The sequence below is a fragment of the Pinus tabuliformis genome, chromosome 7 (assembly GCF_031772625.1).
Source record: "Pinus tabuliformis cultivar Carrire ecotype Pingquan chromosome 7, CPIR1, whole genome shotgun sequence".
Classification (NCBI taxonomy): domain Eukaryota; kingdom Viridiplantae; phylum Streptophyta; class Pinopsida; order Pinales; family Pinaceae; genus Pinus; species Pinus tabuliformis.
This window is the reverse complement of record NC_142293.1, coordinates 569,602,154-569,620,274: the sequence shown is the minus strand read 5'-3', so window position 1 is coordinate 569,620,274 and position 18,121 is coordinate 569,602,154. Positions and strand designations below refer to the sequence as shown.

Genomic DNA, 18,121 nt, shown 5'->3' with positions numbered 1-18,121 from the left:
TTTACTTTAAGAATTTAACATTACCATGAATCGCATATCAATACTAGGGCCATAGGCTTGATAATTAGGTTGCCCCACTCAAAACTTATTTGTTTCTTTGAAAAAAATCGCATCTGAAATATTACTGCAAAAAAAAAATTGCAAAAAAGACTAAATGCTCCCAAAAAACCAGGGAACGTTTTTTTCAGGGAGCGCTCCCAAGCCACTCCCACTCGGAGCGTGAATTGGGAGCAGGGCCAAGGGGGAGCGCTCCCCGCCTTAGTCAACCTCCTGATCTCTTCCTGTTAATGAGCTGCCCACATCTCCTCCCAACTGGGGAGAGTCGCTCTGCCCAAAATGCTTTGGACAAATGTCTCCTAGTCCTCTGAGGCTGCATTGAAAGCAATCCTGAACATAAACTCTGGATCCGGTGTAGACCCCACAAAAGTAAACTAGTCACGAATTCCTTGCAACCTGAGAAGGAACGGATCTATCTCCTCTCCTTTCTGCATCTGATATGACCTCAACTGATTCTCTAGTAACATCTTTCGCTGCACGAAACAGCCCCGATATAGGGTGGTTAGCGTCTGCCACATCTCCCTTGTTGTGTTCTTCTTGGTAGTATGTGGTATGACATGATCCTTCACCCCGTCTAGAATCATGCATTTCGCCTTTGCCTTGGCCTCCTCATACTTCTCATCTGCATTAAGGTCAACTGGGACCGCAACTGTTTTCAAGGCATAGTCCTTGATGCGATGTTTATCCAAGATTTCCAGGGTCTTGGCCTTCCAGATGACAAAATTGGAAGCCCCATCCAATCTGTCCTGATCCCTCAATCTGTTCACTGTCATCTCTGCTCTTCTTCTCTAGAATCTTGCTAAGTCCTGATTTCCCTCTCGGAAATCCTCTGGCCCACTGTTGAATCACTCCTCTCCAATCCTCCTTTGTCGCTACAATCCGGATATAGATTTCTTGGCTAGAAATCTGTTGACGTAGTGCTTCCCTCTACCTTGGTTCAATCTCCTTAGACATTATTCTGCACTCACAGAAACAGCGTCCCGCCAACTCCATAAATCAAAATATGCTCAGCTCCCTTAGCCCCAGCAACTAAAGAATTTGAACCCTTTTGGCTCTATGCAATCACAATGAGAGTTGGATCAGCTCCTCCTGGCCACTGCGTCAATCCTTCCTAGCTGAGAAAGATGACTTGGCACTGCGTAGATCTGATTTGTCCCCCCTCTGCCTCTGCGCCGGCCTGGATAGCCGACGCAACTACTGTGTGGGCTCCTCCCAGCTACTACATCACCTTCACCTGGCTCAGAGTGCTAACGCAAGCACTGTGTGAGTCTCTGCGTCACCTTCTCTGCACTACGTCCCTCCTCCTTCTGCGTCTCTGGCTCTGGAACAATGTTGTCTCTCAGGACAACTACTTCTTTGCTGCTTGTCTTTAGTCGCCTTTGATTTGCAATTGCTCTGATATCATGTGAAAATTCCTAAATCTAACACATCAAAAATCCCTACTGCAATTTCTGGTTTACTATCTTCTACTTGTTCTTTACATTAACAAGTTATTTAATTGCATAAACATCGAAGTAAACACAAATGCAGCCTTCACAGATATACAAATCATGCACTAAAGTAAACAGAAAAACCCAATGCGGGAAAACTGGTGCAGTAGATATGAGGGTTTTATTATTAAGCAGATTCTTGAATACAACTAGGGTACCAGAATTGGCTCACCCAACAGAGAATGTCCTTGGCAGTAGTACCTCTATCCAGAGACAGATATTCCAGAAAATCAACAACCGGATGATTAACCCAGCAGTGACTCTGATTGTTCCTTGTGCCGGACAGCGAATGTTGCTCCAAACATTGCTTTGAAACCGTGTCACTCTTCAGGAACTGCGTCACCCTCTCCCGGTTGATCTGCTCTCAGTCTGCCCCACAGAATCTTCCTAGCATTGCCTCTGAAGCCCTTTGCGTCCTCTGCGTCAGTCTCTACGACCCTCTGCGCTGCCTCCTTCGGCCTCTGTGTCAGCCCTTCTTGGGCCTACGTTATCTCTCTCGGCAGTTCAATGCCTCTCTGTTATGTATTCTTCAGCCTTGTATGAAAATCCCTTGTTGATCTGCCCCTCGCTGCCACTGATCACTAACTCGATTTCCTCAGCAAACCTCGCCCCAGAAAATCGAATTCTTGATCTCTCTTGGTGTGTCTCCAAGTGACCCTCAAGCCTCCTCTTATACTTTTCATGTTGACGATTTAACGGCCAAGATTAAGTCCCTAATCAACAGCTAAGATTAGACTTGGCTTGATCCTCGTCACTTAGAACTTTCTCACCCATTTTATATTAATACACATTAATATTTTTATTTTCTTAAGTTTAGACTTAGGGACCCATTAAAAATATTAATTATTTTAATATTTCTTCATTCGGGTGGGATTTCTCCAATGATTTCTGAGTCTTGGAGATCTCATGAGCCTTAGCCTCTCCACCAAATTTCATGGCTAGAGCACATCCGATGCTACCCAAAAACCAACAAAACTTACTACATGAGTTACCTTCCCTCACCATTGTTTTTCCAAGCCCCCAATATTTTCCTTTTTCCTTCTTGCTTTGGTATGCTTGCTTAACAAGCTTTATGGATTTGTCAATAACAATCATACAATCCCCCTTTAATAATGGGCAGTGTATTGCTCCATTAAGGTCGTGTTGTTTATAGAGGGTTCATTTTACTTTGACAAGCATGATATGCATGGACACTCTTAAAGACGAGTGGCTACAAAAGAGGGAATAGAGCTCAAGCTAATAATAGCTTTTACTTGCTTTTCCAACAATCAACCAATATGAGCTACTTACAACAACCAATCAAAAGATGGCATAATAGATATATGGGAATGACAAGTGTATAAAAAGATGGGATAATAGATATAGGGGAATGACAAGTGTTAAAGTATGAATAACATGGAGTGTTTCCACCATCAGAGCCTCCTATTTGTGCCTCTCCTAGATAGTGAAAGAAAAGACCATTAGGAAGGTCACACTAGACTAGGGACACATGATAACCACCAAGCTCATGTAGGGTAACAAGTATACAACCAATATTAGTTTATAATCCAATTTCAACCTGTGATCCATACTAAAATGTCTTAAACATTAAATAAAATCACTAGAAAGCATAAATGGTTATGTACCTCACAATAGATGACCCACCTTTATCGAATGAATAGACTAGTTAAATGAATGTGCTAACCAGATCATACATAGGAGGCATCTAAGGCCAGCTATCCATGGATCATGGTAAAGCCTCTAGCTGGCAAGCTGCAATATAGGAGAAAAAATTTCTCCTAGGCTTACCCATGTCTTTGGATGGGCAACAAGTCCGAATATTCCCTCCCCATATTCTTCAAATAGTCACACACAGCAGTGCTTGCCTGTATAAAAGAGGTAAGTTCTCACACTTAGATCATCCTCACTCAAACCACCTCCACCACTAGACACTAATAGGACAATCACCTCCTTCCCAATGCTTTCAAACAGAGGCACCAAGAGACATGTAGAGAGAAAATCCACCTCCACCTACAGATCTGTGAAATCACAGACAGAAATCAAATCTCTGCCAAAGAGACCCTTGTTCCAATGCCATATTCGGGCCTTGGGACACATCTTCCAAACCCTATAGATATTTCACTTCCTCCAAATCTCAGGAAACAACTACTACTTCTAGACATCATGACCATTGATTCACTCTTCCATTCTTCCAGTTCTAATTTATCCAGATGATTCTTCATCTAGAGATTTTTTGACTTAGCCTTATATGGGAGGAGAGATCTACCTATAATAAGCACCAACACAAAGGTTAGTTGCAACTTGCTTCTCCTTCTCATCAATAGGTGATGGCACAAGGGGGCATTGAGATCCTTTGCCTACTATCTTTGCTTGACATTCCTCCTTGCTCTTGAGCTCTAGACAGGGTTTCTTTCTTCTTGTGGTTCCCTGCTTTGTATCTCAGTATTGCATGATAGAATTTGGATTCTGTGTCTTAGATTTCATAGATAAGCTCTTATTCTATAGGAGATACATTTGCACTCCCACTTGTGTAGTGATTCTAATATACCTAGCAGTCCCTTTGACCTATTTATGGGATTCGTTGGACATTAATAGAATTATCTTATCCGAAATTATCCTACTTCATCCTAGCCCAATTCCATGTCAACCTATTCTAGCATGCAAAGATGTAGCACTTCAAGTAATTTTCTTTAACTTCTTTTAACCCTAATAACCATTTGAGGTTTAATAATGTCCATTGAGATTTGAGTGGATTTGTAGGATTTTTTTAAAGAAAAAATGTATTTCAATTGTTCCATCCAAATGGAAGCTTGTCAAAATCAGTCCTTTTGTATGTTCATATGTGAGTTTGGTATTGTGCTCATGCATTTCTTTGGATTTCTAAGGACCCACACAAGAAAACTGGGTTCACACCATTCCTAAATAAATATCAAAATACTTCCTACCCTGTCCTCCATTCGACTGATGACATATTGCTTCCTACCCTGTCCTCCATTCGACTGATGACATATTGACATATAATGCCTCTTCCAACCATGAATTAACACCACTGTTTCGATTCTTGCTTTCAAGATAATGAGAGACAGTAGGATACACAAAGGTTTACCCTGATCTCCTAAAATATTAACTCAATACAAACATGAAGTGAAAAAATATCCTAAGTTCAGCATAACCAAGTGCTGCTTCTTGGGTGTAATTTGACTACACGATATTTTTGGCAGTACTGCAAAAAATTGAAAACAAGCCAGCATAGCAATTTCCATAGCTATCAAGTTTCATTCTTCAGCTGTTTGGCCCAATATTCTTTTCAAACAATCAGTTTCAGTTTATCTGGATGTCTCTTTCTCTTGTTCTTCAAGTTTCCAAGATTTTCTTGTGAAAAGAAGAAAAAAGACACTGAAGTAGGTTATTGGATGGGTAGACTTGCTTAAATGAAAAAATTCTGTACGAGGGATGAGGGCAAGAAACAATTACATGGCTGGGAGGAATGTGCTTTCCACTTAAGAGATCCAAAAGAACAGTGCCATAACTGTAGATAACGCTTTCAGGTGTGACCCTTCCTGCCAAAATCATATCCAAAATACAAATTGGTGTCAGAAGAACTAGAATAAAAATGAAAAGATTATCTTCAAAAGGAAATTGGGAAAAAGTAGTACAAAAAAATAGTGATATTACCCAATATATAATAAACATGCAAGTATAAAAATAACAATAACCAGCATCTTCCAATGCAGATATCAAACATCAAACACTTCAGACATTTCTATCTAGTTGTGTACCATCACCCTGTACCTAAATTTTAAAGTTAAATGATGGCATGTAGAATTTCAGGTTCAGTTCCAAAAAAATTATTGGCATAGTTAAATTTTAGGATTCAGCACTTGATACCAGCCATTTTGTCAAAATTCTAAATTTCACAGCAAGATGCAACAATCAACTCTCTATAAAAGGAAATATGATAATATCAATTTGACAAGCACATCTTCATTCAATAATGTTTTCTTGAGAACAGACTATATGGAAGATGGCATTTAAGGTTCTGCTTCTTCACAGCAAATAATGCCACGCAGCAGTTCATTCCCATTAAAGGACTTTCTCCTGCACTTCAGAATGATTTCCACAGCAGTCCCACCAGATACATTGTTCGCACAACTCTCTTATGCCCACATTGCTATTTGCTGAGGTTTTGCCCTCACTTCTTATGGGACTGTCTCATGCAAACCCCTGGCTACTCACAGCTCACCTCTACCCTCCCAAGTTCGTCACTCTACAAATGCTGTCTCAGCTCCAGTGGACAGGCCTAAGATTGTTAAATACAGGTTCTCTTATCAACCCCATGCCTGCTGCCTTCAGTCCATCTGAGATCACACCTTCAGACGATAAGTAAAACACCCCACCTTTTTAAATCTGTCAAACAGCTCAGAGGGATAATATAAGTAAAGTGGCTGCAGTTTGTTACAACATATATTGTATGAGGTGTTGAGAAAGGTACCAAGGAGGTGTTGGATAGTGCTTTTTGCCTTGGCCTAGGAAAACATGTGAACTCACTTTTTTAGTGTGACTTTATGCGGTTATTAAAGTCATGTGACTTTTTAGCCACTTTATGAGTTCTAAAAGTACATTGTACTTTATTATATTAAAGTGATTTTATGAGAAAAAGGTACATGGTACAAAAAGTTATTAAAGTGACTAGAGGGGCTCATTAATGAAAGGGGAGACATGAGATGGGGTCTGTGAGATTATCCGCCCTTGATCAAGAGACCTTGATCTTAGGGATAGGGCTTTTCAACAATATGGAGACTAAAAAGGAGGAAAAATGCAAAGAGAGAATTCATTCTTCATGTGTAGAGTTGGGGAAGTGAAGAGGAGAAGAGGAGAATAAGTGAAGGCCGAGATAGCCATTGTTTTCTGAAGGAGAGACCATATTGCAGCAAAGAGAGACCCTCAGCAGGCCAAGTTTAAGGCTGGAAGAGAGGCATGAATACCGAGAAGGTACAGGCAGAGATTCCAGAGTGTTTTTCGAGGCAGCTACAGGAGTCTACCCAGCGCAAATTTCGAGGAGATTCAATGCTGAACTCAAGGCAGCTCCTGCGCAAATTTCAATGCAAGTACAGGTCCAAAATTTGAGGAAAGAACATAGGTCAGTCAGCACAGATTTCAAGGAGAACTTTCTGGGTATGACAGTGCAGATTTCGAGGGAGAAATTTGCTGGTGCAAGGCACGAAAACCAAAGGCATATTGCTGAGCAGTGGCATGCTAAGTTGCACGAAACGGGGAACAGGTACGAGTTTCCGAAACAGGCACGGGTATGAAACGTGACCCCCCAAATTTTGGAAACGGGGAAACGCAATATATATATATATATATATATATATTAGGACATTTAAGAAATATGTGCAATCATAAAGCATATATGATACATTCTAATTTATTGCATTATGATTAAATTGTCAATTGTCAATGCATAAACTATAATTCTTTAAATTTACATCACATTTACTCATGAATGATCACATAATGAAAATATCAATATCCAAAATCAGCCACGAGAAATTTCTAATTTCTTGTCTCGTGCTTGATTGGGAGTCTCCTCCTACATAGTCGAGCGACCTTAGTGCTCTTGATTAAATACAAGTTCCATACCCTAGTACCCTACGTGCTCTTGATTATTGGGAGTCTCCCCTGCATAGAGGGCTTGGTTCTCTTGATTAAATACAAGTTCCATACCCTAGTACATGACAAAATCCAATGGAAACAATGCAATTCCCTCCAATCCGGAAATCCTAAAAAACAAATAAGTCTGTTGGATTTTGAGTGAGATCTAAAATTCTACTTTTTCCATATGAAATCCAATGAGGCGAAACCACCATCCAACATCCTAAGTCATTTCATGGTAATGTTAAAAATTTAACATTAGCATGAACTGCATATCAGCACTAGGGCCATACATTTGAACATTAGGCTGCCCCACTCAAAAAAATCCTCTTTTTTATAACTTGAGAGGCATCTAGAAGCATTCAGAAGATATTTTAGTCGCCCAATAAAAAATTAGAAGCGAGAAAATAAAAAGAAAAATACAAGAAAAACTTAAGTTAGAAGAGGAAACTCCGTCGTATGACTTGGAAACTCGTTTCCGGCCGTACTAGCCACGTTTCCTCCTCCAAAAACGGGCCAATACGGCCGGAAACACGTTTCCAGGCTGCACGGTACGAGCTTCCTCGTTTTCGTTTCGTTTCCGGCTGGAAACGGACCCTTCTCCAACGTTTCCTGCAACTTAGGTGGCATGAAATTAGAGGGGATGACAGTGACAAGGGCATTAATTTCCAAGTGCAGTGGTCTGAACTGAGGCACAAATTCCAAGACAGCAGCACGAGTTTGTATAAGCTGATCTGAATTCCAAGGGGAGAGATAAGTACCCATGTTGTATTTAATGCTGTAAAACTTCTCTGAGAAAAGCAAAATAAAAATCCTCTTCCTATTGGTTTTCCCTTCGAGGTTTTTCCAGCGTCAAGTTGACCAAAAGTCAATGTCCAAAACTGTTGTGCATGAGTGCGAAACTATCAGCTGAAAGTGAAAAGTAGTGGTAGCTTCTAGTGTCTTAATTGTAATTTTACATTCATGTTTAAATCAGCAATGAACATGGGGTTTGGGCATTAAACATGATAAGAAAAACAAATTGAAACCAGGTTGGGGCGACAGGACACAAAATTTCTACATGAGATTCCATCTTGTGATTTCCATCAAATTGATGGAGATTTGCGGCTGGTAATCTGGAGCATTGGACAAACTTGGGGGATACATCTTCATGGAGCCGCTTCTCTTCATTGCATTTGTTCACTTGATGGAGATCTTTGGTGGGCGAAGTCTCACTTCTCCTTAATTGGATGGCAACTGTGCTTTCTGCTAGGTGGTCTTTTCACATTTGTTTGCCTCATTGATCGCCCCTCAGTTGCACTTTTGATAGATGTGGAACATACTATCCAATTATGGTGGTTTGTAATATACTCATATGTTGGATGTATCATGTGGGTGATGATTCTAGACCCCAAAGGGATTAGATGATGATGGTTAAGAGATATGCGTTGCATGATTGTAGAAGTTTCCTAGTGACCTTTGCATCATGATGCACAATTATTTGATGGCACTAGAAGCAGGGGTTCCACATGGTCCTTATATGTTCGATGTGTGATGGGGGACACACTTGATGGTTGCAACTTCGATGTTTTAGCTTTTTCGTTGTGTCCCTTTCTCTTCTGATTTTGCTATGTTGGGATGATTCATGTTGCCTTTATGGATTTTCCTAAGTGATTTAACTTTATCGTGTCACATTTGCTAGAGATCGCCTATTGGGGAATATGTCATGATGTTTGTACCCTCATTGATATGTTATTTCCTAAGTTTGAGTAAGAGAAGGGTTATCACATCATGATTTGATGGTGATGTAACATTGTCCTCAGGTTAGTAATTTTAATGCAATAATCCTTTAGTGTTGGTGCACTTTATGTTGAACTTTACGATTTGTTCTTATCATGGAGGAGCTTTGCTAGGGAGAACATATTTTATTTACAAGGACACTTCATTAAAGGGTACCCATCATTGACACACATGTTCATGGTGATTTAGTTTGTTTGTGACCCACTAGGAGGAGGAGAACAATTATCCTTGAGCATCCTTTATGCACACATTTTGATGTTGATTTAATTGTTTAGCAATTAAATAATCTAATTTATCAAAATAAGCATTAATAGTTTGGGTGCCCTATTTTATATGGTTCCTTTTCATACTTGAAGTGGTTATTTGGACTGAGATGGAGCTCTCTAGTGGTGCACCTTTTGGGCACAATTGTCAAGGCATATAATATTTTTTTGGTTCCTTAAAGAGATTGGCACACTTCTCTAGGGCACACTTTCTTCGATTGGACACGTGTAATTTGTAGTATTGAGTTTTAACCACTTTGGCACACTCTCTTAGGGCACACTTCAAATAGAGAATACTTATGATTTGTTGGCTAGTTGAGGCAGTGACATGGCATGATCTTGAAGGGCACACTTCACCTAGATGCTCTCTCATCTCTATTCCACAGATTTTTCAGCTACACTTGGAACCTTTTGACCACCATTGGAACATGCCCTTCCCTCTTTGATTTCAAATATATTTTATTTTATTTCAGGTAGTTATAGAGGTTGTTACTAGAAGGCGCAAGGAACATGTAGCATAAAAACTATGTTTCAAGAAAGAAAACTGGTAGCTTGGAAACTTTAATATAAAAGTACAGACAAGTATTTATTATATTAATATATAAAATTGTATAAGACTAAGTCACCTGACACAGGGATTCGGGACACGTATGATTCGGGATTCGTGGTGTCGGATTCGGGACACGCTGACCCCCCGGAACAGGACACGTTAGGACATGTTATATATTATTTTATTAAAAAATATATATATATAATATACATTTAAAAAAAAAAAAAAATATATATATATATATATATATATATTAAAAATTAGATATTATCATATTTCTTACACAAATTTTAATTAATGATACAAATTTATTGATTTCAAACATAGATCTTGATTCTTCATCTATAGCTATGCCTATTACTAATTAGCATGCATAGTACATACAAAATTCAAATAAATGTCAGTGGTACTGGTCAAATAAATGATAAATTTATTAAAAATTTAAATCATGATTCATAATTCATAACTGAAAGACAACTTACAACTACAAGATAGTAAGATAAACACACTGACAACTGTAGTTTTCTCATTAAGTCATCAAATCAAAATCTGTTACATAGGTAGTGTTGGTGCAATGCCAATGGCAAATAGAAATAGAAAATATAAAACAACTATAGGTATACAAGCCTCAAGGCATCAATCAGCATCAGAATCAGCATCACTGTCCCCATCATCATGGTCCCCACTGCTCTCCTCTGCATCCTCCTCCTCCCTTGTATCCATAGTCGCCTCTGCATCTGCTGGTATGGAGGTTGACCCCTCTAAGTCATCAAATCTAACAGGCTCAAGCACTGGATCACTGAGATCCATGTTGGCCAATGCCAACTCAACAGTGGTGTCCAGACCCATATCATCAGGAAAGACATCCCACATCTTTGTCTTTCCCCTCAACCACTCTTCCCTCTGCCTGTAAATAAGACAAAGGTTGGTGTGCACATACACCATTGTCTCTGCCCTGGACTGCTCAAGCCTACTCTTCTTCACAGTATGCAAATTCCCATATGTGCTCCAATTCCTCTCGCAACAAGAGGATGAAGTCACCTGAGAGAGGAGCCTCATGGCTAACTGCTGAAGAGGAGGGCTTGTTGCCCCATGATTTGCCCACCAAGAATAGGGCTTCTTAAGCCCCCTGTCTCTAATCACATCATAACCTCCAAATCGACCAGTGCCAGTGGAAAACTCTGCAAAGGCATCCTCCACCTCAGCAAGCAATGCACTATCCTGATAAATCCGCCTCAATGCCTCTTTCCTCCCTTGTGAGATTTCACCATCCATGTGAGGAGGGAATCTGCGGGAAGGTCCACCATTCAGCCACTCATGGTTGTAGTATTTGGGGTTCAATGAGTGAGCCAAACAATGTAAAGGTGTACAATTCTTGTCCCATCTGCAGACAAGAATATCATGTATGGTATCGCAGAAGGCCTCTGGTGATGTCTCATACTGGGGGCACTCACTCTGTAGAATAATGCTCCTCACAGACTCAATCATGGAATCCCATCCCTCATAAACCTCTCCTAGGATGGGTTTGTCTGTATCTGCAACTCGAAGCAAAGAGATGATAGGGTCCATGATCCGAATAATTAGATCTACCCTCTCCCACCAAGCATCATCTAGTACCGTGTCCTTCACTCTTTTAGAGGCTGCCTGATCTGTCTTTCTCCAAAAAGACCAAAACTCAGAAATAACCATGGACCCAAGAGCAGTCTTGACCTCCCTCAACCTCTTCAACATCATGAATGAAGATGCAAACCGTGTATCAGCAATCTTCAACAATGATAGATTGTTGTACTCCTTGTAGATAGTGAGGGCATTTGTATGATTTTGCACAAAGTTACGGATGTCTTGCATCCTCAATAATGCTTCCAATCCAAAGCACATCAGAAGCAATGGATTTCATTGCTAAGTTCAATGAATGGACAATGCAAGGTGTCCAAAACACTTGTGGATATTTAGCTTCCACAATCATGCCAGCCGCCTTGCAAACAAGTGCATTATCTGTAATGATTTGCACACAAGATTCAACACCTACCTCTTCAACAACTCTAATAAATAACTCACCCATAAATTGTGCATCCTTGTATTCGCCAAGTGTATCCACTGCTTTCAGGAAAACTGGACCATTCAAGGAAGACACCATGAAGTTGATGATTGGGTGTCGTGCTGGATCTGTCCATCCATCAGAAACAATGCTAACCCCAGATGTTGGCCATGATGCCATAATAGGCTCAAGCATTTTTTGCACCTCTTTTTTTGCCTTCGTCAACAATGTGGTTCTCAGCTTCTCTGACCCAGGAGGCACATACCCTGCTGGAGCCCCTTGAGTTAGAGCTCGGCACATCTCAACAAATAAAGGTGAACGGGCAACATTAAATGATATGAAGTTTTGATAGAAGAAGAAGGCAATGGTGAGATCAAGCTCTTCCCGTCTCTCTTTTTGGAAAATCCTGTCCATTGGACCAAGTGATCTTCTTTTTAATGCTTGTCCCCCAGTAGAAGTAGAACTCTCAAATGGAAATTTGGTGGTGGCTTTCCTCAAAAATGGAAGGGGGTCTTCATTCTTGCCCTTGGGTGTTTTTGATTTTGAAGCCAGTGCCACATGTTCCATACCAACATTGGCCTCCTTTTCCACTTCTTTTCTCTTTTGTGAAGTAATAGCCTTACAAGATCCAATCCCACAACCAGGTATAGCCAACAAATGTGATTTCACACGGTAATATGTGCTTTTAAAAGAAATGTTACAAAAGTTGCATTTCCATTGCACATTGCCTCCTCCCTTTCCCTTGTTGTTTGGCCCATCCTCTCTTGTGAGATATTTCCACAATGGATATTTATCATTGTCTTTAAGTCCTCTTCCCTCAACATTACTTGCAGCAGACTCTGATGATATTGGGGGAGGAAGGGCATCTCTACCCATGACATTCTTGCCCTTCCTTGCTGCCTTTGATTGAGCCATGACCTCAACCTGTAAAAAAAATGAACAAACTGTTGTAAAGATTTAAAAATGCAAAAGAAATGAACAAGAATCAACACTAATTTGAATTGTAATTTGTTACCATTACCAATTTATTGCATAGATGATGTGCAACTGAGGAAAGAGCACCTACAGGCTACAGCAGTGTGTTTATAAGTTATTTTAATAGATTTTATAATTTTCAAGCAGGTGAACTTATGGCTTGTACAAACATCTGTCATTCAATAAAATTGCAATCTCATTGGAATTTTGTAGTTGGTGATGTTCCTGCACGGCTACTTTTTCGTCATAGTGGTCAAGCCTTTCTCGAACTTGCCTTCTAGCAGGCTGCTCAGCATTTTTATTTTTGTGCAATGTGCAGTTATCACTATAATGATACAGGCCCCAGGGTTACACAATGTTTATGTAATCGATTCTATGTACACGAATGTACAATTGACAACCTAGTTGAACCTACTAATTAGTCACTAATACTATCAAAACTGTGTAACTGGTTTCATTTCCTTCTGCTTGTTATTTGATTTACCAGTTAAAAATCCCAGTGTGTGCATTTTATTCTGTCAGTTGTTTTAAATTTCAACAGCAGGGAAATCAAATGGAAATAATCTGTCCAGTTCCAAAGTCAGGAAAATTGAACAGATTCTAAAGATATCGAATCTTTTTTTTATATGAAACATGGATTCGTGTAACTGATAAATTACAGCGTTAGGGTTACACAATGCAATCGATTCTATTTACTGGAAATTCGCAGTGATTGTGCCGAGCAGTGATATATATATTAATATTAGCGATTCATAAACTTGCATTTTGCTTCTCAAGTAAACTCAGAGATGACCACTAATATATATATATCAGTGTATCACGATTCACTGCGATACTTGTGCTTCTCGAATGGACTTCATATGCTTTACGCTGGAGGAACTTCATATTTGGATTGTTATCATAACCTTAGATCATTGTATGTAACATAAATGTGGTTCAAAGTACTCGAATTTCATCATAATTTTATAACCGGCACTGTTGATACATAGAACTGCGTTATCTGGTGGACCTTGGACTACTTACCTCAGAACTTGAAGTTAGAACTGGTGGACTGTGGACGTTGGGTGGTCCGCTCCTCGCTGCAACAGCACAATCCTTTGCCAACTGACTTGCAGAATGAGCCGTCAACCGAGCAGCACGCCCCCTTTAACCTAGCAGCAGTTCCGAGTCCTGGAAACGAGTCCGAAAACCAGGGCACGTCATAAAAATCGAGACACGCTTGGAAATTCATGACACGTTACCGGGCACGACGTGTCATAATGACTATTTAACCCAAATAGTATTTAATTATTTAATATTAATATTTATTTTATTTATCTAATTGTTATGAATTATATTCATAACATAGCCTCTTCCTTCGAAAGCTTTGTCCTCAAAGCTTTAACGCTGGGGGTTTTCTTCTCTTTAAATGTCTATCGTCTCGTCATCGATTCGTCATGTAGCTTATCAGTACTATTTCCTTGGATAATTTTTATTTTTTTTTAATAATAATAAATTTTTTTAACAAGTCTAAATTTTTTTTATTACTCTATTTTTTTTCTTTTTTATTAAATCAAATTTTTATTTTTTATTTTTTTTTGCTGATTTTTTTATACTATTTTTTTTTTGGTATTTAAGGTACGAGGTACGACAATTGACCGAGACCACGACCCTTCATTCTTCCAGCATTAATACTTTGGTGTAACATTCCCCAAAACTTTGAAATACATATAATTGTTGCATCGTTCTCAGCCCTCAAATCACTCTCCACAAAACTCAACATAAGCAGGATTCTTTGCATGAAATAAATAAACAACGCACCATATAAACACACCATTCAAACATCGACGCACAACAGCACATTCCAGTCAAACACACAAACTCACTCCTCGAAATGAATAATGGGCACATGAGCTTAACGCATAGGTCATAAGATTCACACCATAAAAAACATGCAACATCAAAATAGTCTTTACACATGAACTTCAACGCATCATTTGCATATTATTTGCGCACACAGTCTCACAGTCATATGACAACTTTCTGGAATTCTGGCGCCATAAGAGATACAGAGCAACCCCAACCACATAATGCGAGAAGACGTTCATGACTCCAAAACTATAAACTGTGCAGTCGTAAAACATTCGACGGTAAATTCTTAAAACCATACTCTGGATTTTCAAATATTTTGACTCTACGAGATCAGAGAGAATGCGCACAAAGGCACGCACACAATTTTCATGCAGGGAAATTATATCTTTGTCTTCGAAACCAATGAGATCCATGATTTTGGCCAAATCTATGCACACTTCCTTTGCATACTCACATGAAGAGTAATACTGATGGCATAGAGAAAGTAGGGGTTCGTCAACTATCTAGAACAGGTATTGGTATCCCTTGATTGACCAAAAAGCCACTTTGTTTTCTACAATGTACTGGCAATAAAGACAAAGCAGATTCAATTTCTGCACAAATTCTTCCAATACTTGTTGTTTTCATCCACGTTTGAAATTGGACTATGAGAATCTAAAAGGTTTTGGCAATGAAAACCCAATTCATTGAAGAGATGCTTCATCTCTCTGGTGCTCAACACTTTAGTGTAGTCGGGAATAACCTCGAGACCTAACGTTAGACTTAGTGTTGGGTTGTCAAGGATGTATTGGCGCATCTGTTGCCTCAGCTTGGAATGAGGGATGGCATTGTTAATGTCGAAGAGCTGACGGGTGTATGGGTTCACAGCATCGTGCATCGTGTCCTAAATCCTCTCCAGTGTACTGCAGTTATAAAGAACCTGAGCTGGGTCTTCCTAAACAGCGAGGCAAATTGGATCATAAACGAATTTTTGAACCAGAATATCAATATATTCTTCAAGAATATCATCATATGAGTCCATTTTAGATATTACAATGGATGTTTGTTCCAGACATGGTGTTGATTTTATGTTCTGTAAATGATACTCGCAAAACGAGCGTATTATATTCATTTTCTTCCATATTTTCACCGATTGCTTCTCTGTGATCAGTCTGGCTTCATATATGAGTAACTCCTGTAAATGTCGCTTCATGTCTTCCTTGCCCAGAATTCTTGAATAGTCAGAAATTACAGTCTCTGCAGGAAATCTATGAAGTTCAGTGAAATGTTTCATTTCTTCTCTTAATTCTCTCTGCGGAATGGCTCTTTTAATGTCAAACCATTCTCGAGTAAAGGGATTGTGGGCATGTTGTTCATCTTTTTCAACATTTTCCGCTTTGTTATGATATTGTTCATCTGGATCATTATCTATTACATCTTTGTGTTCATTATCATTATTCTGAACAAAATCTTCTTGATCTATATCAGCGCCATCAGAATCATTATCTTGGTCTAGATAATGCTCATTCTCATCACGATCAACTTTATTTGAATCCTCACCTAGATCATCTCCCTTACTATTGATCTTGTTTTGACATTCTTTAACTTCTGCAAAAGATTTTTCTAGTCGTTCAAATGCTTCTTGAATACTAAACTGCTCAACGCATTCAGGATGTGAACGCAATGGCACATTGTGCTGCAAACAACGTTCGAAGACTCGCATGATTATATCGTGTGCCATGGCTCTGATACCACTGTAGCATAAAAACTATGGCTGAAGCAAGAAAACTGGTAGCTTGGAAACCTTAATATAAAAATACACACAGGTATTTAATATAATAATTTATTAATATATAAAATTGTATAAGATGATATATGATTACAATGTGGACCCTGCTTTTATACCTCAGCAGGTGACCTTTATGCCTTTTCACTTAATTTAATGACTATTTAACCTAAATAATATTTAATTATTTAATATTAATATTTATTTTATTTATCTAATTGTTATGAATTCTATTCATAACAGAACACGAGGGGAGTCATACATGTGACTTAGCATGTTCTTGTACTGTTGAAAGGTTTGTCATTTATGTCAAGCCAAGTTGGTTGATCAAGGAGCCATGATGTTGAAGAGGAAAGAGAAGCCTTGCAAGTGAGAATTCAGCGAGAGACTCTGGCGCATAATGTGAATAAGAGGAGCGAATATGGAAAAGCAAGTGCTATAGCAACAAACTCTGGTGCATCCTCCCAACCAAGTGCAGATTTTGAACAATGGCAAAATTGTTAACAATTTATACCTATCAGAACAATTGCTCTTCATGAACCCTATTTCAGGAGACACAATGTAGCATGCCAACATAAAGGTTGTGGCACTATATTCTAAAAAGATGAAGTTGTAAAACATGTTCACTGTTGGTAATGTGATAGGGCATTTCAACAAGAAGAGATGAAGAAGCATGTGAAAGTATTTCATGAACCCCTTCATTATCGATGTGGTGAAGTACTAGAGAAGGAAGAAATAGTGATTCATAAATCTTTTGTCTACCCCTTGCGCATGATAAGTTGCAGGTTCTACAGTGACATGGTTCAAGAGGGAAGTGTCGCTTATGATGCACATAATCGAATGCGTGTATTTTCCCAACATGAAAGTATTTGTGGTTGCAGGATGGCTCCATATGATGCATGTGGTCGATTGGTACTAGATAATGGTGATACACTTTCGACAGTCAAAAACTAGATCAATCCATTGTCCAAAATGTGGGAAAACTCATGGATGATGAGAAATGCATTTGGAAGAATCTTACTATTGAAGAGAGTCAGAGACTTGCAAATGAAAACGCCAAAGATATAATTACATGTGGGACTAAATTAAAAAGTAACATGAACCAAAATTACAAGTCAGCTACAAATTGAAACAAGGTCGGCCCCAAAATATACGCCTAAGCTTGTATAAATAAGTATTTGAATTTTTCATTTCAAATTACTCGATCACAGGTCTTCTGATAAGGCTGCGAAGGATTCTAAGGCAAATTTGAAGAGTTTTACGAGATTTAGAAGCATTTTGGCGAAGTTTCTGAGGTCTTTAGTAGAAAAAATTATGGTGATTTTGGCAAGAGGTCTGGTGCAAACCCTAGCAATGTTTTATGGTGATCTAGGGTACTCCACCCAACAAAATTATCAAGGTAATTCTAGCACAATTTCTAGTGATATTTTCACAGAGCTATTGGTCTTCAGTTAGGGCCTCTTGGACAAAGATTCTACAGCAGTAACTCATATCAAGAAGATCACATTCAAGCAAAGATGTTAGAAGGAAGATGTGTATGGTCTAGTAGAGGCATACCATGTCCCTATAAAGGAAGAAGGCAGCAGATGAAAGTTAGTGATCAAGGGACTTGTTGAAGGATCAGTTTGAGAGGATCTACTAAGTCTATCACGGACCAAATTGTGAAGATCAAGCTGGGGTATGTAGAATGTCTAAAGG

The 18,121-nt window shown here is 39.1% G+C and overlaps 1 protein-coding gene across 4 annotated transcripts in view; it reads right to left on the bottom strand.

Annotated features, from left to right (window-relative positions):
* Positions 1-18,121, bottom strand: part of BSK1 (BR-signaling kinase 1) — a 202,526-nt gene that overhangs the window by 115,728 nt on the left and 68,677 nt on the right. For all 4 annotated transcript variants that reach the window (XM_089458521.1, XM_089458522.1, XM_089458524.1 and 1 more), the window contains exon 7: positions 5,022-5,107. In XM_089458521.1, coding sequence (XP_089314647.1) covers positions 5,022-5,107 — 86 coding nt within the window. The remainder of the gene's footprint in view (positions 1-5,021; positions 5,108-18,121) is intronic.